The sequence below is a fragment of the Parasteatoda tepidariorum genome, chromosome 7 (assembly GCF_982258835.1).
Source record: "Parasteatoda tepidariorum strain Cologne lab strain chromosome 7, Ptep-v5.0, whole genome shotgun sequence".
Taxonomy (NCBI): Eukaryota; Metazoa; Arthropoda; class Arachnida; order Araneae; family Theridiidae; genus Parasteatoda; species Parasteatoda tepidariorum.
This window is the reverse complement of record NC_141761.1, coordinates 3,449,638-3,472,722: the sequence shown is the minus strand read 5'-3', so window position 1 is coordinate 3,472,722 and position 23,085 is coordinate 3,449,638. Positions and strand designations below refer to the sequence as shown.

Sequence of the window (23,085 nt, the reverse complement as noted above, 5' to 3'; positions counted from 1 at the left end):
AGATGCTGTGGATGTAGTTTTGTTGTGACAAGCGGTATCCAACATAAAAGCTTAAATTGTTCTTTGTTTTCATCAAGCTTAAATAAAAAAAAATTGCTTAAGAGCATAGCGTTGATTGCGAGTTTTTGAAGTTTATGTTGACGAGTGGATGCCAGTGCTTTATCTAGACTTTCATTTTATATTGGGTTCAATGCATTCTGTATTTTAATATATGACAGACGAAGTATAAAAGTTAATAATGTCATATTTCTACATAATATAATAAATGTACATTGTAATTTCCTGTCAAAACTTCCTTTAGATATTGTTTCGAGTAGTTTTTATATTGATTTTATAAGTATCACTAATATTTACTCATATAGAATTTCTTCATCAATGAAAAATCTTTATGATCTAGAAAAGTTTTATGCTCAGAATTTTTACATTGAGTTTTTTTTAATGCTTAGTAATAAATAAATTTTTATTCTAAAGGAGGACATTATTTTATGTAGAGTAAAAAAAAACTTAATAAAACAAAAGTAAAGTACAAATATGGTTTTCAGTTACAGTTTCAAAATCCTTTCTCAGTGTCTGCAGACGAAAATGACAGGAAAAAGTTAAAAAAAGGTGATCACTTACGAAGTGATTTCCTTAAGTAAACTGAAGAGGAAGATAAATAAAAAAGAAAGACATTAATGAACATCTATGAGGGATTTAATCTGGAACCCTGGAGTGCCAAAGATAAAATTCGGATAAATTTCCAAACTTTGAAAAAGGGTGGGATACTAGAAATATCATTAAATAAATTATAAGAGTCATTCAAAATGTGGCAAAGATTTCTAGAAGTAAGGGTTGGTAGATGAAGAGCAGCGTTGAATGATTTTAACAACAGAAAATTTATGATTAGACCTCCAGCTATTTAATGAGATGAAAGATCATTCACCATCCCGTTTTTGGTCTAATTTTTCATGTTCTTTTCGTTGAAATTTAAGGGTATTATGCATAATTATATGCAAGATGGACCTTGTGGAACCATACTTTCATTTCAATTCAACTTGCACTGAAAAAAAATTTGATAAATATCCTAACTATTAATTTAAGTTATTTGTTTACGGGCTAGAAAGCAACTTTAAATTCGAATTTACTCAAATTCTCAGAAATTCGGGGACTGATTTTCGGATAAAGTAAAACAATCGACTTTATAAACTTTGAATTAGACAATTTTTTGGATGGTATGATTAATTCCCTTCCATTTATAAAATCTTTTAAATTCATCTTGATTAGAAATCGGACATTAAAGCTCATTTGTTTTTATGAGCAATGAATCCTGTATGCAAATAACTTCTTTTATTAAGATGTATTATAAAAATAAGATAATGCTCGACTAAGGGGATGATCGACATTTTTTTCTTGTTAATCAGCAACATAATCAAAAGCTACCGTGTAAAAAGAGTTGCACTGTCATAGGCATGAGAATTACCTCTGAAAGTTACACAATGTCTATATGTGCATACTTAATACAGATGCTCCATTTGTCTTTCTTAAAACTGCTAGCACTAAACATAGAAAGATAAATTTGATTTAGCACATAGTAAATAATACTTTTTTTAGAATTATTATTGGATTTAAGTAGATTATAGAGGGTGGAATATTTACTTCCATTAATGGCAATTGGTTACCCTTTTAGCCGCTTTTAATTGTTCGCTGTTAAGCATATAAATGGGCGATATATACGCCTTTTTTTACTAAAACACTAGACTGGTGGAGATGGTATCTTCCGTAAATTTTTCTTCATCGAATAACATCAATATTTTAATCCATTATTAATGGATCAAAATATTGATATTATTCGATGAAGCATTTTCTTTCATTTCTAAATAATTGTAAGCTGCAATTTTCTAAATATGCATTCACTAGATTCACTTGTATCATAGTATTTGTTCAGGCAGTGGAGAAGCTTAAAGAAATTTAATAGTCCTGTTATCTTCTACTAAATTCAGTTGAATATCAAATTATAGTTATAATAGTTTTGGTGAAGTGAACTCTTAACAGCTCAATATTGATTATAATGGTAATTGTTTCTTACTCTTCACCTTGGAAGAATATTGGGAACATATAGGCATTCAATTAAGGAGTAGAAATATTCAAGCCCAATTTATTTCATTTTAGAAATAGACACATCCTGACTCTTACTTGCTCAAAAAAGATCTTAATTAAAGTGCTTGACGTGGCATAACTACCACTACAAATATTAAATACCAAATCAATAGTATATAAGGCATGTTAATTTGTTTCTATTTAGAGGTACCTTTTGATAGATGAAGGTTGACATAGTCTGTAATTAAAATCCCACATTTGACATAGAAAGTGTTCACGCTTTCTCTCGCCTCTCCTTAAATAATTTTTGCATTTTCTTTAGCTTGACAGCATAAATACTGAAGTAACATGTTTTGTAAATACAAAAACAGAATACGATCAAGCGAAGTTGAGAAAAAAAATTACTATACTCAAATAACAAGATATCTACACTTTTTCATAATATTATCACTGTAATATTGTACAAATATCATAAGACTTGTAACGCGTTTCATACTTTGCTCGGCATTCTACCAAACTGATGAATATGCTTACGCAACCAATCATTTACAAATGGAAATGATCCATTTCTCTTCTCAGTCTGGGAAAGAAAGCTCAAAAGCATCAATATATTGGATAGCATAACTATTTATCAATGTATGTGTTGGAAAATATCCTGAATAAAAGTTACTGTCTTATAAACATACACCTTAACTTTCTTTAAAGGGGAAATTCTTAAAAGTTTTCTGTTTCAACATTTGTGTGCTACGTTGATAGTTCTATCAAATAACTGTTTCGAATTAAAAAAATAATAGGCAATAGATGAGTTACTTCATCGGCTTAAATAGCTTTGAGAAGGGCTGCACATGATTGATATTATGGTAAATATTAATAAAAGACGGTTGCCTGTCGGTGGATGATGGTCGGTAGGTAGATGTGGCGGTTGCCTGTCACAAACCTGGGCGGGTGCCTGTCACAAACCTGGGCGGGTGCCTGTCACAAACCTGTGGCGGGTGCCTGTCACAAACCTGTGGCGGATGCCTGTCACAAACCTGCGGCGGGTGCCTGTCACACACCACTCAATTTTTTCAGCAGTCGAGTGCTGAGGAGATATCAAATATCAAAAGTGTTCCGAAAAATTAGTTAGCGAAAAAATTAAGAAATTCTCGAAAGTTTTTTTAATAACTTTTAAAACTTATTTCGATATTTTCTTAGCATATTTGTAGTTTTTTCCTCAAATTAACGAAAAATCAAACGAACCAAATTAGAAAAATAAAAGTTCGCAGTTTTTTGCTTTTAATTTTACTTTAGTTAGAATTAGATAGCTTATTGGGTCAATATTCTGTTGAAGGAATAAATAATAATCAATGGAAATCCACTCTCAACAGCAATAGAGCTTTAGGCTAAACAAGCTTTCCTTTCTGCTTATAACGATTGGAGCAAATGTCAGAAACCTGATAAATAATAGAGCGTAAGGCAGCAATCTTTTGTTTAGGAGGTCAATGGTTACCGATCAACAGAAGTGAGAAATTCATTGCAATTACGAATAAGTAAAGTAAGCATTTTTCGTAGTGTAGACACTTTAATGTAGTGAGAAAGGTGTCTTTAAAACATATGACATATGTATGATTTAAAAGGCAAAGACTAAACCACTCTTGCTTTCTATCACTTGAACATTCCCTTACCTTCCATCGTCTGACTAGAAGTTGTAGCTTACTCTTCCTATGAGAGACCCGACTCTCAAAAAAGCATGGCTACCCACCTCTACAGAGAAAATATGCCCTAATGATTAATTTCTGAAGATAGTGGGCATTCTTGCTTCAATATTATCTACATTAGATGCTTAAGCCGTTGCCTTTTTTAATTAATATACTGCTCTGTAGTATCAATGCTATTACGATTCAAGCATTTGAGGGACAAATTCATTTCCTGCTTTTAGCTTGATCTTGAATCTTTGCTAGGGTGACCCATTACATCACAATCTTATCAAAACAATAGGAATATATTCATTGCTTAAAAAATAAATGTCAATCTTTAACCCAATGGCTGCCACAGGATAGTTATTTCTCAATCTAATCATCTTCATTCAACATATAATAAAACAAAATTGTTTTTATTCGAAAATAACAATACACATTTACATATTAAAATATTACCGCTTGTGGTTAAAAAAAATGAGTGAGATATAGTGTGAAATATTTTAGCTCAGTTGTCAAAACATGCCTGTCAGCATTTTGAAAATATGTTTATTATTTCTATTTTATATTTATTTTGGCTATTGTATAATATGTTGGCTCTAATATTCTTCCCTTTTACATTGGTACAGAAAATAAAGGAAATTTTAAAAAATGTACTAAATGATGACTTGGAGAACAGTTAGGTGGAGAAATTGATAATGTAATAACTAATAGCTTACAATTAATTAAGTAACACTCTGTTGTTTATTCAATGCTATAAAGATCAAGAAAAGGACATTTTCTGGAATTTCTAAATTGTTGTGGATGAAGTTTAGTTGTGATAAAAACCAAAAGCTTAGATGGTCCTTTGATTTCAGCAATTTTTTTTTAAAAACGAAAATTTCTGATCAAATATATTGTTGGCACATTTTGATAATTGATATTTATTTTGACAAATTGATATCAATGCTTTAGCTAAGCTTTTCTTTTACACTGGGTTCAATACATTTAGTATATTTATACCATGACAACCTAGTTAAGTAACATAAATAATGCATTTTTTGAATTAACTTAAAACTGCAACATTATAATTTCCTGACAAAACTTCCTTTAGATGCACAATTAATATAAAAATTTCACGAAACACTATGAATGAGTAATAATACTTACATAGGATTATTAGAGGAAAACTTTTAATTCTCTAGAAAAGTTTAGCACTCAGATCTGTTAAACTAAATTTTAGTTAAATCATTTTAGTTTATTTATTTACTAGCTGTACCTGCTCACACGTTGCTGTGATTAATGATCAAATTTATACAATACATCAAAATGAAAATTAATAATAAAATTATCCCTACATATATGTCACTTGAATATAACAAAACATAGATGCATAGTTGATGGTAGAATAAACATGTTTCTTCACTTGTGGTATTAAACAATACATCATGAAATGAAGGATATTTGATGATTGATGGTGAACTTTATCTTAGTAGTACTTGTAAATATACAATATTTTTTTGTTTTCCCATCTGGTGCAAGAACAAATAAATTTGATGGTTTTCCAACTCGTGAACACGCAACGTACAGCTGTCCATGTGTGAAGCATGGATTTATCAAATGCAATCCACATACTTGCAATGATTGTCCCTGTGCTTTGTTAATGGTCATTGCAAAGGCTAGTCATACAGGAAACTGTAGACGTTTGAATTCAAATGGAGTATCCGTTGGTATCATGGGAATGCGTGGTATGAGTTCATGTTCTCCTTGGTGTTTTCCATTTAAAATGGTTGCCTCAATTATGTTATTCATCAATTTTTTTACTGATAGCCTAGTCCCATTGCATAGTCGTGGTGAATTTCTATTTCGTAGAAGGATGATTGGGGAACCAATTTTCAAAGATAAAATATGCGGTGGCATTCCTGGTAGATCCAATGAATTTAAAAATTCTATTGGATAATTAACTGATTCATCTTGATTGACAACAGTATCTATGGATTTATATGTTGTTTCTTCATCAGGTATTTCATTTTGAATTTTGCAGTTTATTAAATTCACATCAATGTTTTTGGCTGCCAATATAGCACGCTCACTAACCCATTGATTATTTTTATAATTCTGCGATAAATTTGGAAAAACTTTTGCAATTAATTCATCAGTGGATTTTACAATGTAACAAAAGTTTTCTGGTAATGTAATACAGTGTGTGGATTGGTCCATTTCCATTTTACCATTCCCAATGTCTAGCAATTGTATTGCAAATCGTTCGGAAGATTCATCTTGTTGTAATTGAATACGCATATTGATCTTTAAAGATATTTTCTCCACATACCGCCATAATACTGATGATTTGAGACATGCATTCAATTCATCTGCTGGTGTTGAACGGGGTATAATTGGTAGAGTTTGTCTAAAATCACCAGCTAGCAAAATGAGTGCACCACCAAAGAGCAGCTCATTTCCTCTCAAATCTTTTAATGTGCGATTGAGTGCTTCCAATGATTTCTTGTGTGCCATAGTGCATTCATCCCATATTATAAGCTGACATGATCTTAGCACTTTTCCCATCCCAGAATCTTTGCTAATATTACATGTTGGAGTTTCGATTACCTGCACATTTAATGGCAATTTCAATGCTGAATGTGCTGTTCGACCACCGTCTAAAAGAGTTGCTGCAATACCAGATGATGCAATAGCAAGTGCAATATTATTTTGTGATCTTATAGTTGCCAGAATAATTGAAATGACAAACGTTTTGCCAGTACCTCCAGGTGCATCTAAGAAATATAAGCCACAACTCTTGTTAGATATTGCATTTATAATTGTGTCATATGCTGTTCGTTGTTCTAATACCAGTTTCGGCAGATTAATTCGAACAAATGCTTGTAATTCATTAACATCGAAGTGCGTTTCTCGTTGTATATCACGATCGAAAATGCCATTACCAGATCTATTTGGAGCAATCATTCCCAATTCTGTCAGTGATTTGTTGGCTATTGTCAAACATACATTCTCAATTAAAATCAATGCTTCATTGTATTTATTTGATGTAAAATGAATGTTGGGATTAGCATTTATTCTACGCATGAGCTACAAAATGTCTTCACTGATATAGTCTTTATATTTTTCCCAAAGATCCTTTGGATTAGCCGGAAAACATGTAGTTAATATGATGGAAAATAGTGTACGTATCTGTGGTGGTTGAGCTGTATCAGAAGCATCAGCGAGTGAAATATCCCAATGAGCATCGTTTTCTAAGAGACTTAATTTCTGGCAAGCCTCACGAAATGTAGCGCACACATGGCCATTGACTGTTTTTAATTTTTGGAAAGATGTTGGTCCACGAACATTGATTAATAATAATCTCAGGTAAAAGCATTCTGCGTTATTTGGATGTACAGTGTACAGACGACCCAATGCATCTGTGGAATATAAATTTAGATGTCCTTGTACTGCTCTACCTTGTTTACGACGCTGAAATTTTCTTGTTGATGTATTCCACGTAAAATAAGTTGGTACTTCAGAGTACAGTAGTGTCTTTGCAAAGGTATCATTTCTACATAATGTGAAAAATTCAGTTAATGTTGTTGGCGGTGGTGACATTGCTCTTGCGCGTACATTTTCTGATGTAAAATACACACGCTGTCCATTTTCAAGATGTACTGCTAAATGAACAACCGTTGGATATCGCTCATGAATGGAAAATGATTAAATACGCCATACAGCCTCATTGCTACTTATGTAGCAGTTGATATTGGGTGACTTCATCGTTAGAAGCAGTTGTATTTTCCAGTGCCTACACTGCCATATCGCTTCCTTTGTTCACATATTTGCAAATATATTTTATAGCTTTTACTGAATTGCAGTACTCAACATTTATGTGCGCGTAATACGTTTTTAGAAGTAATGGAGAATATGGTACTACCCAACGATTTTCAACATCAATAGTATTGTTGAGTACTTTTAGTTTAATGGATTTTCCACCATCTTCGGTAGATCGTCGTCGATAGAGTGGATATCCATCATTGCCTGTAATAGTTTCAGCAAGTAACTCTCTAGGATACCGCTTTGTGCACTTTCCATCTGACATGCATGGTGAATTATTATTTAGTGAGCCACATGGACCGTGAATCATATTTTTTGAGACAATTTCGTGCAAATCTTTATCAATTTCAATGTCTGGTATTTCTGCAGAGATGATTTCATCAATTCTGTTTGGTGTTATCTTTTCCATCATCCATATTAAAATATGCGCATGTGGTAAACCTCTTTTTTGCCATTCAATGGAATACATCCAACAGCGCGTCTCTCCAAATACATGGTGTTTGACAATAAAATCCATTAAGGACTTTAACTTTTGTTTAAATACACGTGCAGAAATATCATGACGATCTGATGGCGATTGTCCAGTTAATAGAAGCTCCTTTATTTCATCCCATGCTGGGTTGCATGTAAAAGTGATGAAAAAATCTGGACGACCATATGCACGAACATACGTCATTGCATCTTGTGCATATTCATGCATGTGTCTTGGGCTGCCTGTATGTGTGGATGGTAAAATGACTATTTTTCCAATTTCACTGAGATTGCCATCATTTACAACTGCATCACGTAAATGGATGTACTCTTCAGAACGCAATTTGACTTGATTTAGTTGTATGTAGAGGAGTCTTTCACTTTCTATTTTTGCATACATGTCAACAATGTATTGATGAAATAATTGTCTGCATTTCAATACATGATTATCAGCATTCTCACGAATCATCATTCGATGTGCATAATAATGCATAGCACTGACCTCTTTGTTAATGTCCACATTAGTTGTAGGATTTCTCATATTAATATTAAAATGATATCCATCCTCTCCTTGCCAAAATAGAATGGGATATTGTAATGCATCATATGAACGATGCGTTTCTGATACTTTCTGGACTTCACCATTTCTACGATGAAGAATTATGTCGCGAGAAGTAAATTCTTCAACTATGACAATTGCCACTTCATCAATCGTTGGTGCGTTGAATATTCTTTGATGTTGACCAACAGGTGTTTTATCTGCTTTTATTATTACTTTGTAATCGTCAGATGGCATTTGTTCAATGGCGGTTTTAAATAATTTAACTAATTCATTATGTTGTTCAAGCAAATTTTGTAATTCAGCGACAATCTCTCGTCTAGTACTCATATGCAGTTGACACCGTCTGTTAATTTGTTCGTCAGTATTTCCCATAAAATATATCTGAAGATATTTGTGATCAGCATTTGGCAAGGGTAGTAGTGATCCAGCATGGTGATAAATTTGCCCTTGCACTTTAAATGTTGGCATAAAATTTGCGCTAACAATATTCGTTGCTCCGAACGATGTCATTTGGAAGCATGAATTGTACTTTCGTATATTTTTCAAAAAATTTTTTGATTGACTTGTTTCACCTGATACTAAAGTAATGGTTCAGGTGGTGAACGCAAGTTTGGTAACTCTACTTTTCCACCTGCACAGCACATACCTGGTGTTTCATTTTTAAATTTTAGAGCACCACAATGCGTACACTTTTTATCCATTTTTCCAATAATTACACTTGGATGAAGACTGTAATTGTAAAGGGGATTGTAATTGAAACCACACAAATTCAAATCAGTATGTATCGTTCGTCTTGTCTGTGTCCCGCGAATTCGATTCCTTTGCTGCCTTGCTTGCCTCTGTTCACTCGTTTCTAATGATCGATCTAGAGCAGTGTGATCTCGATCTCTTTCTTGCCTAGCTTGTCTCTGCTCACTTGTATCTGAGGCTCGTTCTTCTCTTTTCCTTTTTGCTTGATTTGTAGATCGACCAATGGCACTTCGTTTTGGTGGCATAATTGAGGGGTTAAATAAAACGTATTTCCAGAAAATATTAATAATTTTCACGTATTAATAGTTTATTCTCGTATTAATAACTGCAAAAGTTTTTTGATATCTTAAAAAACAACCTACAAACGTATTACATCCTATAAGAAATAATAGAAGTTGCCATCTTCAGTCATTGCAAAGTAGGAATAATACTGAATTTGATATCACGTGAATAATAGACTCATCATCTGTTTTTGCTCCAAAGAGCTAACATAAACACAATACTAACATAACGTTAACTTGCGGACTCTTTTGCTCCAATATTGCTTGATAGGTCAGCTCTGATAGTATAGGAGCCTAACAAATTATAACAATAATACAAACAATCTAGCCAATATTACATTACGTCATATTACATTACCAATTAAATGTTATTTTGATATTTTTTGAATTAAATTTGCTTTTGCCTTGATATTTATTAAACAGTTTTCACAATTCGCGATCGCAACGAACTATAGGGGGCGTTGTTGTATGAGACTAATACTTGCGATTTCTATATGAACAGTCATTCAGTTACTCTAGAGACGTCGTTAATGAAGCACGTAGCATTGCAACGTTCCTTCTTTATTGTGGCTAATTAAATTTAAAAAAGAAAAATGCTTGATATTCTTTCTTATGCAAACGAAAACAAAATGGTATCTCTTTTTATTAGAGAAGGAATATCCAAAACACATCGGAAAAATATTTATACATTAACAGAAAAAAATATGTATATTCTTATAACAGTTAAAACCTAATGCCCGAGAAATAGTTTTACTAAATTTAATGATATAACATAAAAGGCCCATTTAAACTTTACATTCTATAGTTTTAAGAATCATATTACTTCAAAAATTAAAATGAACAAAAAGTATACATAAGCCTCATAATTTTATGAAATTTAATTTTGTAAACAAAGTTTTTTGACAACAATTTTTATCAAAAAATTTCAAGTTTCAATAAAAATCATTATTTAGAAACTAAGAAACGTAAAATAAAGAATGCTGACGAAACAAAAACAAAATTCTTTTTTGTCGCCATTTTTAGTGCTACAAAAATTCGTCTTTGGGATTTGCCAAAAACAAAACAAGATGCAATTGTATTTCTTTAGGAGGGAAATATTTTACCGAAAAAACGAAAATGTACCAATTCCCACAACATAAAACTTTATCTTGGTAAACGTACGTTTTGGAAATGTTATTTCATTTGGAATCTTATTTATCAGAGTTCATATGGCGATATGATTGTTTTGAATCTATGCTAAACTCTATATCGGCTCATTTTCCACCGAAATCCGATTGACTATTTTGATTTTAAATAAAGTGTCTTATTTTATGAATTGTCGCAAAAATTTTAAGTGTAGATTAGCGGCACTTAAAAACCGGCAAATCTGTAGCGGCGGTGGCGTTAATACGTAAGTACCGAATTTTTATTCCATACTTTTCTGAATCATATTACTTCAGACATTGGAATATAGAAGAAGTATACATAAACGCATAATGTTATACCATTTAATTCTTCAAAAAAAGTATTTTGAGAACAATTTTTATCAAAAAATTATAAACTAAAAAACGGAAAATAAAGAATTCTTAGGATGAAAAAACGATTTTAAGAATTTTTTACATTGAAATAAAAACTTTCATATTGTTTCTTTTTTTATTATTCTTATAGTTCTTAATCAGACGTAAAAAACCATTCTGTAGAGAACCATCATCAAATGAAAAAAAAATATTTACAAGCAAATTTTTTATTGTAAAAATCATTGCACTTACCTGATTTATAATTCCCGGAGAATTCCAAAATGATAAGTTCCTTGTTTGAAAACTTTATTCTCAAATAATAGATACATAGTTTATCCCTTCATTACTTTTAGATAACATACTACACAGCAAAATTTTATAATTGATAGGAATTCGAATATGTAGCTAAAAACAGAATAGCTGAATTCTAGTTGAACTTATTCTTTCAAAACTAAAAAATACTTACCAAGAAAACGATTAAAATTAATTAAGAATCAGCACAAATGGCACTATTTCAAGTAACTTGGATAATTTTTTATTGTTGTTTTCTGAATTATATGGATACAGAAATATATACTATTCCATAACGAAGAAGAATATGCTATAACTATTACAATTCTGTATGTTCTGAATTCATATTTATTCACTGGAATGACGAAAGCAATGTTGACTTCATTTTAATTCGTAATGAATTAGAGACAGAAGAAATGCATTTTACATTAATACACACATCTGTAACAGTATCCGAAATCGGAAGTCATCAGTTGCAAGTTTGTTGATAATAGAAATTAAAAATTATTGAGGAATTTTTCTTCAAATGTTTGGCGTGTTCTGTTCCTGAAAGATTTACTAATATTCTGGAGATTTTTTTAAAGTTCTTCGGCCTTTTCCTTAGGGAAATTTTGTTTCTTATTTGCTGCTAAAAAATGGCGTCTGATTCAGTCAATGATTTTGATGGAACTAAATGAAAACGTGATAAATTAATGTCTGATATTTACAGGCTCCCGCTAGACGGCGTACTCGAGCGTTGCGATCGCGAATACTAAATCAAAATAGTTAAGAAATCTTACTTGCTCGAATTATAATTAAATATTACAGTATATGTAATTTACTTTTCAAAAAGAATAGAGCTATAAGATAGAAAAATCACTCTTGTTATCTTCAAGATATTTGAAAACTGTATCGTTTATAGCAAAATTTAAAACAATGGCTAACTTTTAACCAATCAGAAAATTCCATTTCGATTTTCGCTGATATCGCTGAAACGGCTTGTCGCGGAATGTTCTAATGTCTACAGAAACCTTCCTCGTGCTTTGAACTATCTGTATGCCAAGTTTCATAGCTTTCTCTCGGATGGTTTAGGAGTCTATAGAGGACAAACAGACACACATTCACTTTTATATATATAGATTTTGGTCCAGCTCTTAATAATATAAGAGTCGTACAAGATGTACTTAGTTCCACATTGTCTGAAGTAAAAACTAAGGTGAATAAAGCTCAAATAAAAGTACAGAAAACCAATCTTTTAAGCCTCTAAACAATCTTCCTCAGTGTCTAAACACAAAATGACAGTAGAAAGGGAAAGCGATAAACATGTACAATAGGGACGGAAGAACAAAATAAAAAAGAAGAGTGATAAAAAAAACAAGAGTGAAGGGGTCCTGATAAAAAGCATAGAGTACGAAAGATTAAATTAGAGAAGTCTTTTAAATCTTAAGAAAAGGCGTGATACTAGCAAGTTATTGAACCTCTTAATGTTTGTAGAGTTTTAAAGAAAGCGGTCATAAAATTGTCAAGCTGTTATTGAAAATGATTATTTAAAAATAAATATATGTAGAATGCATGTTCTAATTTTTGACATATTTGAAGAGCGCTGAAATATAGTTTGAAATAAACTATCTCTAAACACATTACAAATATGTCTATTACTGACATCTGGTTTAAAAACTGAAAAACAAGCATGATTCCGGCATAAGAAATAAATCGTTTTAATCTTTTGAACACCTCAACCCCCGAAATATCACAAAGAGAGAGAAATATATAGAGGGTGGTATTTTCACGGGGGCAAAAGGCTTATTTAAATTATTAGAATTTTTCAAAATGGAATACGATTCCTAGAACTTAAGGTCAGTTAATGAAGTTGAATACTAATGGAAGCAGAACCTATGATTAGAATTCCAAATCTAGAGCAATAGAAGATCGTTTAGTATCCTCATTTCTACAAATATTTCATGTTCTTTGAGTTTAAATTTAAGGGTGAATTTAATTTGCCCAATATACTCTAGACTACACTTAAATAAAATTCATAATTATTCCTGCTAACAATATATCAACAATATAATTTTTTTTATTAACGTATTAACATTATTTTCTTAGGGTTCGTGAAATTTAGTTGGTTTACACCAAAAGAAACTACTTTAAATCCAAATTTATTTAAAATCTTAAGAGCTGATTTTCGTATAGTAATCAATTTATTCGAAATATATAGTTTCATGGGCATTCTGCAGAAAGAATAAATAGTATTAGATGGATTCCGTGTATAACAGCAATAGAACTTTAAGCTAAACAAGCTTTTCTTTTAGATTATAACTATTTGAATAAATGTGAGAACCACGATAATTAAGTGAGAGTAAGGCAGCAATCATTTGTTTAATAAGTTAACGATTACCGATTAACAGTAGTGAAAAATTCATTGCAATTAAGAATAAGTCTAAGTAAATTTTCTTTCCTTCTTGTTTAAACGTGAAATAAATGCGATATATTGAATTCATATTATTGAGAACATGATCCATGGCCATTGCAATCGACTATAATAGGGGACTTTAATTAATCAAAGTATATCATTTCATAATAACACATATACAGGTCACTTAAAAAAGGGCTGAAAGGATTTCCTATTGCAACTAAGCTTGCAATCATAAGCTAAAATTTATCATTAAAAGTGAAAGTGTACTGCTCTAAGTAAATGCGAGTAATCATCAATTTCAGCTTCGGTAAAGTCTCTTTTAGTCTTTTCGATGCAATTAGAGCACCAACAATGGGAATGTTAGTGAAATAAAGTTTGCATCAAAAGTGACTGTCATTTGGTATGAACGTACGAAGCTCGTTAACAAAATCATACGAGTTATTGATAGTAAATAAATTCAAACTAGAAAGTCGGGATAAAAATTAAACAAACTGCGTAGTTGATTTATAAGATGTGGGGCCAATATTGGATACAATGGGTCTAAATTGACAACCAAATTTTGATTAATAGGTGGTTAAGTATTAATTTCAGGACTATGATTAGTTTTGAGGAATTTATTAAATTACTTTTCTGGGATTAGTTTGTGTAGAGTGAGCTCTTCACCAAGAACGTCGATCATTCGACGTAGAATTGCTGATATAATTCGCGCTCAACAGTGACTAACTTTTTACTAAATTTCTTGAAAATAAAAACTTAAAATTAAGAAGTATTTACTCAATCTTGTTGTGAGGGTAAAATAAATTTTAAAAACATGAATTTAGAATAAAATTTAATGCGCCTAAAATGAATAAGCTATTGAAAATTTTACAGCGGCCTAGGCCCATACGCCGAATACAATGGAACAACAATTTTCAATTTGACAGCAAGTACATAGAAATAAAATGTTAAAAATTTTACAGTAACAATGATAGCAACAAACCTCTAGAACATTGAAATACATCAGAAGGAAGGTCAACGGACCCTTATAATTTAACATATCGTTCAAAGATTTAACATAAAAGTAAACTAAAACAATATTGGTCGTGTTTGGTGTTGTTGCGTTCAGGCCAACAGACCCTTATAGTAACGTAATATATCTAACATCACAAACCCATTTTTACCTACTAGATACTACACTTGAAGTAAGGTATCAGTAGGATCGAATGGAGAGCTAGTTGCTGGGTAACAATAAATAGTTAGGAATTACACACAAGGTAAAAGTACACATTAGTACAAGCCTGTCCAAAAGGACATAAAATTTGCAAAAATCAGTAAAAATGAAAATTGCAAAAACATTACAATTTTAAAACATTATGTTAAAATAAGAAATGGACTGTACAAAGCCATTAGCATGCATAAAATTATTTGTGGATAAAAGATAGGATAAAAATGTATAAAGACAAAATTGATAAAATAACAAGTATAGATAAAATGTACCCTAAGATTAAAATCATTAAAATATATTTGTCCAAAAGGGACGTAAATGTTATAAAATTCATTTAAAATCTAAAAATGTTTGCAGATCAATATTTAAAAGTGTGTTTTGATGAATACCAAAAGAAGGTGGTATACAAAATCAAAGGTAAAAGCTAATTGTGTATAAATATTAAAATGAAAATCAGTTAAAAGTTGAATGATTAACAGTTAAAAATCAATATCAGACCAGTGTAAAACAACCAGCCGAGCAACATTTAAAAAGTGTTGAGTAAAATGTAAAGTGATGTTTAAAACATAAAAAATGTAAATACAAGATCTAAAATTTAAAATATGATATACCAAAAGTTTGAAATTTAAAATACTACGAGTATAATTATTAAATAAAGTGGTCCAAAGAGTAATTAACTATATTTCTTTAGGAGGGGTTGAGAGCAAATTAGTTGTTAATTTGGGCCAGCATCTCCTCGAGAGTAATTTTAATGATCTCTTTAATAATGGATTTGCAAGTATTGCTTACGAAAATTTGTTGTTCATTTCTCCCGAGAAAGTGGTTTTGTCTGAGTGTCCGGAATCTATCGCAGTGAAAGAGTAGGTGCTCAATGGTTTGAATGTCTTCACAGTTATTACAGGTATCACTTTTACTAAAATACTTTTTTGGTAGACCCCGTCAAATATTGGTTCAGATAAAAATTTGTTTGTAATCTTTTAACTGACTTAATAAATTTAAATGTTTGACGGCCCTTATTACTGCTCTCCCATTGATTCTTCCATATTGAAGTTAAGAGATTTCTAATGTTTGTTTTAACCTGTTTGGGGGTCCTCAGTACCTGGAGAGATCTATTGTGCTAGAACTGATGGCGTTTTTGGCTGCCTCATCTGCCTCCTCATTGCCCTGGATCCCCACATGTGCTTTGACCCAGTTCAATTTAATGTTATTGTGCTATAGTTGTTTTGTTTCTTCAATAATTTTTGAACTGGGTTCTGGGTCAGCCAGGGCTTGTAAGGAGGACATGTAATCAGTATAGATTGTTACATGCCTACAATGAATAAATAAAGTATCATAAGTCATCGTTTTTCAAGTCATAAGTTGCAAAAGCATTGTAATTTGTTACTAGTTTTGAATACAATACGGTTCGCAAACGATTAAATAAAAATTATGTTTGTTAGAGTTGTATTGTATGAAATTATTTTTCTTTTATGAACATAATATGTGTGATATCGATGAATGAACTAATTCTGTTTTTTTTATTTAAGAAAAGAGTGAGAGAGAAAACTCTATCACACGTTTTGTTATGAATTATAAGCTTAACTACTTAAATGAATATTATCGTTTCATACTATAAGATCAGTATTATCCTATGCAAAAACAAGATGAAAGCATACACACTGTTACAATGGTGAAAAAGCTTAAATGCGCCAAGAGAATTTTACACTTACTACCCGAAAACCTAGTAAATACCGAAAAACCTTTTTGAAAAAATAATTTTGAATTAATATGCATGATTTACTGATAAATGTAATTATTTTATGATTTAATTAGGGAGTCCTTAAATTCCCTTTGCAGATTTTTCCGAATCTTTTTACTTGTTATTGAAATAGAGCGATATTAGATAGCAATGCAAGAATTGCATGTGCGAAATTTTTCTGGCATTTCGTCAGCACTCAGAATGCGAAAAGTTTTGTTGATACACAAATCGAAAAAAGCTTAAAATAAAATTAATGTTTCTCTACGTGTTATAAGTATACACCAAAAGTATGATTAGTGTATAATATGCAAAGAAAAATTATGCATAGATAAAATTAATTTCCCTCTTGTATTCATGTTGAAGAAAATAAGGTACGTAAAAATGGTTAATAACTATGGCAAGCAAGCAGAATACTACTTCATAACACAGTTGTATTTAACAAAAAAAAATAATAATAATAATAAATAAAAATAGAAAGGTTGACGAGGTAACAAAGTCTGTCATCTCCTCAAACAGCCATACCACATTAGTCTGCATGGTTGACAAAATAAGTAAAAAGGGATGCAATGAGGGAATGACAACAACAGGCAATGAATAAAGTGCTGGAATGGGCAGATGTAAATATTTCTACAATTTATCATTCGTACACTTTTACGAACACTTTTTCATATTGCTGCAAAAGTGCATCATGCGTATACTTTTGCAGTAATACGAAATATTGAATCTGATTCTGACATATACAGGGTCGGATTATTGAAGGATTCCTAGAGAGACGATTTATGCATTTATTGCAGTAAATAGCTCCAGAAATATTGAGACTCTCATAAACAAATTACGTATTGGTCGTACAAGATAAATTAACTTATACATTTTACTAAACGAACCAGTGTCTGCTAACTGGAGTTGAAGAGAACAATTAACTATAAACCACATCTTGACCCAGTGTTCCAATTTTAAAACTGAAAGACGATATTTTAGTTGTTATTTTCTTTATTCAACTTACTTTTTGGTGACTCTCTACATCGAATCCATATTAAGAATCTTACTGACATCGAGTACATTTCAAACGTAAGAAAAAAAGAACAAGTCTTGAAAAAACAGGAAGGAAGTCCTTATTTAAGAGAATTAAAAAAAATAAAATTTCCGGTTTTATGATATTAAAAAAAAGAAGAAACAAATGAATCTATAAATAGGAATTGAGATAGAATAAATGTATATAATACATACATATATATATATGTAAAAGTTCAATTATACGTTTTGCATATGTAGTTTAGTGGACAATAAATTATAATTTCTTTCTTTCAAATTAGTAATTAGGGTTCTTAAAACCGATTTAAAATCCCATTATAAAATATAAACCATTTTTCATTTGGGCATCTATTTGTTACTAACTTCTGCTCTGATGAAGTACGTTAAAATGAAATTGGTATCCACATGCTGGCTTTAGGAAATGCTAAAAATTAAATAAGATATATTTTCATTTTTAGTTTTTATCATTTGCAAAGTTTTTTTCTTTGAATATAAAAGCAAAAGCTATTAAGTTCCCTACCTTTTTGAAAAACCTAATAGGCGATGTTAAGCAGGCTTACAAAAAAAATGGTTTTAGAAGTTCAAATAATTTTATCTGATGAGCTACGGGAATTCGTTTCTGATATCAATTTTAATTCTAAAATTATTTCAATTGACCCTTACTAGAAATAAATGGCTTATAAAAAGGTTCTAGCACAATCATGAGCATGGCAAAATATTCTAAGATTTAACATCGATGAAGACGGATGAATAAAAACTGCGCTACATGAAAAATACAAAGAAAAAAATAATAAATAAAAACAATTTAAATAGATTTCGCAATAGACGAAAGTTCTCTCTTGAATAGAACTACTGTTTTGTTATTCATGGTAGCTGTTTATCAAAGTTTGCTCAAAATATCTGTAATTCACAGGGATATTAATTCGAAATATAACGAAAAATAACGATTTTTTATAAAAATTAATGTACGATTAAATGTTTAAAATTTCTTATTTCGAATATATAAGATAAAATATCATGGAGTGATTTAAATTAAAAAATGAATATATTATAAACATACTTCTCGATTTTCTTAAAGCATAATACTTGAAAAAGATTTAGTTTCACATTTTGAACCATGAGCTTCGTTAATAGATCTATCAATAAATTGTTTTAGTAGTTGAATCTAAGAAAAATGCTCAATAAACAGTTGCTTAATCTTCATATAACATCGGGGAGGCAGCGCATGATTATACAGTTTGATGTATTGGTAAAAATTATAAATTTGTAAAACAGATCTGGCAGTTTGTGAAACATATTGCACATGTCCATGTGCATCCAATTTCAAATGCTTTTCAAAAAAATTTTCAAGGAATTGTCCCTTGTTATTTTTGCTGGAAATTTAAAAAAAAAATATCATGTACAAAATGTGAGTGATATTTAGGTGGTTCACTATATTCCAACAAATTCTGAAAAGAAGCATATAATAAATCAAAATAAAATATATCGTATTATCTGGTTGAATATTAAAAATTGATATTTCGTGTGGTGTAAAAAAGGCTATAGCAGCATCAGTTCTCATTTGCAATTTTTTTAATACATACAATTACACTCAATTTCAGTTAAAATGAATTTTGACGAGATTTGGAGACTTCTCTGATGATGTCTATCTTGCCCGACAACTCGCAGAGCATTTTTTTTAACGTTTTTGTACATTTTGTCGATTCTTGCTTAGCTTGACTCCTTGTTCTGCTTAGTCATTGACATAATTTAATGCTCTTTCTTTGTGTATGATGTTGTGTTGAATTCGGAAGCATTTTTGGGTAAGTTTTTAAGTCAAGTTCATTTACATAAAATGAAAACGAAGAATTTTGCTCCAGATAAATCAGAAGCAAGTGTATTTGCTGTGAGAATTTATATTTTCTAAAATCCATTACATGTCTACCTTGCAATTTAAAAAGAGTTTTGGTTAAATTGGTTTTTAAAGTTCTCCATTCATTTGGTGTAACTTTGTTACTCAAAAAAGCAATCGGTACCATCTTTTTTATATGATATTAGTGATTTTACAAAACCACAAATTTAATTCTAAGAAATAATGGGATGGTATTTTATATAAGAACAAAGTAATTACAGAGCATTCTAAGACGCATTTAAGGCGAAATTGATCCGCCAACCAGGAATTGTAGTTGAAAGTGTCTAGTAATGACTAGATTAAAAAATTCAACTAAGATTAGAAATCAGTTTAAAATAAAATTCATAAGTTAAAAAAAACACTTCAATATGTATAAGTTTCATTGTTACCTTTGGTGGTGACTTTATTTCATGTAAATGATGTTGAAAAAAGTGAAAAACAAAACATTGATACGAATGAGTTTTTTTGTTACTGTTTATTTCAAATTAATGAAATAAATATTTGAGTTTGAAAAATACTGAATTTAGTGATATTTTTAAGGAAATCTGAAATTACAGTGCCTTTGCTAAGCCCTAAAATAGCTTAGAAAACTGAAGTATTTGATATATAAACTTTTTAAGAGTAAATTAAATTTTTTAGATTTAGGACAATGTGATTTTTGTAAGGGTATATTATACACCATAATGTATGATTAATAAGGCAAAATTGTAGCTACCTTTATCTTTCATCACCTGAAATGACATTTTTGCAATCCCATACAGACAGACTGGCCAAAAGGTGAGGTCCAATCTTACTGATGCCCATCCTAGTGTAATTAAGAGAAAATTTGCTCCAATAATCTAAAGGAATCTATTGGACATTCTAGCATGAAAATGATACACATTAGACTATTTCATATTTTTTTTAAATTGCATGCATACCAGATAATATTGTGTCAAATGAAGCCTTATAATCATACAGAAAATTTTAAACTATTGTGTTTCTTGTCTTCTAAAATGCACTTTTGATTTTATTTCTGTAAGCGATTCGAATAGGAGGAGAAAACTATTTTGGCTGCCGATTATCCTGGTTTTGAATCTTTTCTTGGTGTCCAAACATTCTTATCAAATTTTTCAAAACAGTAGGATTAGATTCATTGCTTTAAAAAAATAATAGTAACAGTTTAATCTAGCAGCTTGTGATTAGTTTAGCCATTCTTAAGCCAATAAGCTTCAAACAACATAAAATAAAGCGAAACATTTTATTAAAAGAAAACGATTTGCATATACAGCATTAAATATAACTACTTGTGGCTAAAAAGAAAAGAGAACAAGTGAATTTTTCTGGTTGATAAAATCACTCAACCTGTCAACATTTTTAAATTTAATATTTTTTTTGGTACTAGTTTCAGTTGTTTTTGAATTAATGATCCAGCATTATATGATAAGTTGACTCTAATATTCCTTTTTTTCACAATGATTGAAACGAGGGAAAAAGCAGTAATTGATATACGTTATAATAACCAATTTCCCAGAGCTGATAAAGTAAAACTTTGTTGTTAATTTTATGGTTTTAAGGAGTAAAAAGTGTATATATATATATATATATATATATATAACTGGAAACTTTTCAGACGCTGTGGATGAAGTTTTGTTGCGACAAGCGGTAACTTAAAAGCTTAGACAGTTCCTTGTATGCAACAATCTTAAATAAATAAAACTACAGATTAAGCAGAGTGTTGATCCAAAATTATGAGTATATGGAGTTCACGAGTGGATGACAGTGCTTTACCTAGACTTTTATTTTAAACTAGGTTCAATGTATTCTGTGCATTAAAATATGCCAGACAAAGTATGTAACTTAATAATGTAATATTTTTAACTAATATGATAAATGTACATTGCAATTTTTTATCGAAATGACCTTTTAGATATTCAATCAATATAGAAATTACTCGATACGTTAAGTATCAGCAATATTGACTCATATGGAATTACTTCGCATATGAGAAATTTTCATTCTCTTGAAAAGTTTAAAATCAGAATTTTTTACTGAGTTTTTGTATCCTAAAAAAGGACATTGTTCTATGTAAGACAAAACAAACCCAATAAAATAAAATAAAACCTAATAAACCTGAATAATACAAAAGTAAAGTACAACTGGGGATATACTATAGTTTCAGTTTTCTAAACAAAATCCTTATTCAGTGTCTAATGACGAAAATGCAGGAAAAAGTGAAGAGACAATCGCGTACGAAGTTGTTTTCCCACGAAAACTGAGGTGCAAGATAAAAAAAAAAGAAAGGCGTTAATAAGCATGCGTGAGGTGCTTAACCGGGAACCCCAAGGAACCAAAGATTAGTAGGATAAATTTCTAGATAATGAGATACTAGAAAGATCATTAACTAAACTATTAGAATTATTCAAAATATGGAAAGATTTCTAGAAGTAAAGGTTGATAGATGAAGAACAAAGTTGAATGATTTTAACAACAGAAAACTCTAACCAATGATTAGACTTCCAACTATTTAATGAGATGAAAAATTGTTTAATATCCCGATTTTATCACATTTTTCATGTTCCTTACATCGAAATTTAAGAGTATACTTATACGCAAGACTACACTGACAAAAAAAATTTAAAAAATATCCTAACTATTAATATAAACTATAATTTATTTGCTTACGGGCTAGAAAACAATTTTAAATCAAAATTTGCACAAAATCAGAAATTCGCTGACAAATTCTCCGGTAAAATAAAACAATCGACTTGATGAAGTTTGAATTAGAAATTGAAAAAAAATTAATATTTTCATTTCAATGTTCCTTGCCTGAAAAAGGAAAACCTTTGACCCCTTCCCGTAGTTAAATAATAGCTCTTCTTAACAGTTTTTAAATAGATGAGTCAAGGTCTTAAATGCCCCTTTATCATCACTGGTTTATGGTGTATTTTAATAGTAAAATCTTAATGTCAGATAAAAACTTTTCTGACAAGAACTTAAAGAAACATTTGGTTGTATTGATATTAGTAATGTGAATAGGAAATAGATGAGAGGAGATGAAAAACGAAGAGCAAAAATAGAAACAAATTATTTTTTTAAAAAAAGGGGGGGTCAGTTATATGTTCTTAGAAGACACTTCTAGTTTTAAAATAGTTGTGTTTTCATATTCAAGCAAGAAAGTCGCATTTAATTATGTCTCGTTTTAGACAAATTACTTTCTTAATAAGTAATTTATAGATGCTACAATAATTTTTAAACATTGTAAAAGAGTAGTTTCGATAATATTTGATAATGTAAGTACTGATTCGATGGAAAAGATCGGATGAAACAAATAACTTCTGATTCAAAGTATTGACGTGAGTGATTGAATAAAATGGTGTTGTCTCTGAAATTTATAGAGTTAAAAAAGGTATTGCTTTTCGCAGTAAAAATGAAATAT

General features: G+C 30.4%; 3 protein-coding genes across 3 annotated transcripts; all 3 read right to left on the bottom strand.

The window, feature by feature from the left end:
• Positions 1 to 5,414: 5,414 nt before the first annotated feature.
• LOC147806728 (uncharacterized) lies at positions 5,415 to 6,818 on the bottom strand. Its single transcript, XM_087168519.1, has one exon. The coding sequence runs from the start codon at positions 6,816 to 6,818 to the stop codon at positions 5,415 to 5,417; it is 1,404 nt and encodes a 467-aa protein (XP_087024645.1).
• Positions 6,819 to 6,821: 3 nt separating this feature from the next.
• LOC147806727 (uncharacterized) lies at positions 6,822 to 7,334 on the bottom strand. The gene has a single exon (XM_087168518.1). The coding sequence runs from the start codon at positions 7,332 to 7,334 to the stop codon at positions 6,822 to 6,824; it is 513 nt and encodes a 170-aa protein (XP_087024644.1).
• Positions 7,335 to 7,527: 193 nt separating this feature from the next.
• On the bottom strand, positions 7,528 to 9,099 carry LOC147806726 (uncharacterized). Its single transcript, XM_087168516.1, has one exon. The coding sequence runs from the start codon at positions 9,097 to 9,099 to the stop codon at positions 7,528 to 7,530; it is 1,572 nt and encodes a 523-aa protein (XP_087024642.1).
• Positions 9,100 to 23,085: the final 13,986 nt, after the last annotated feature.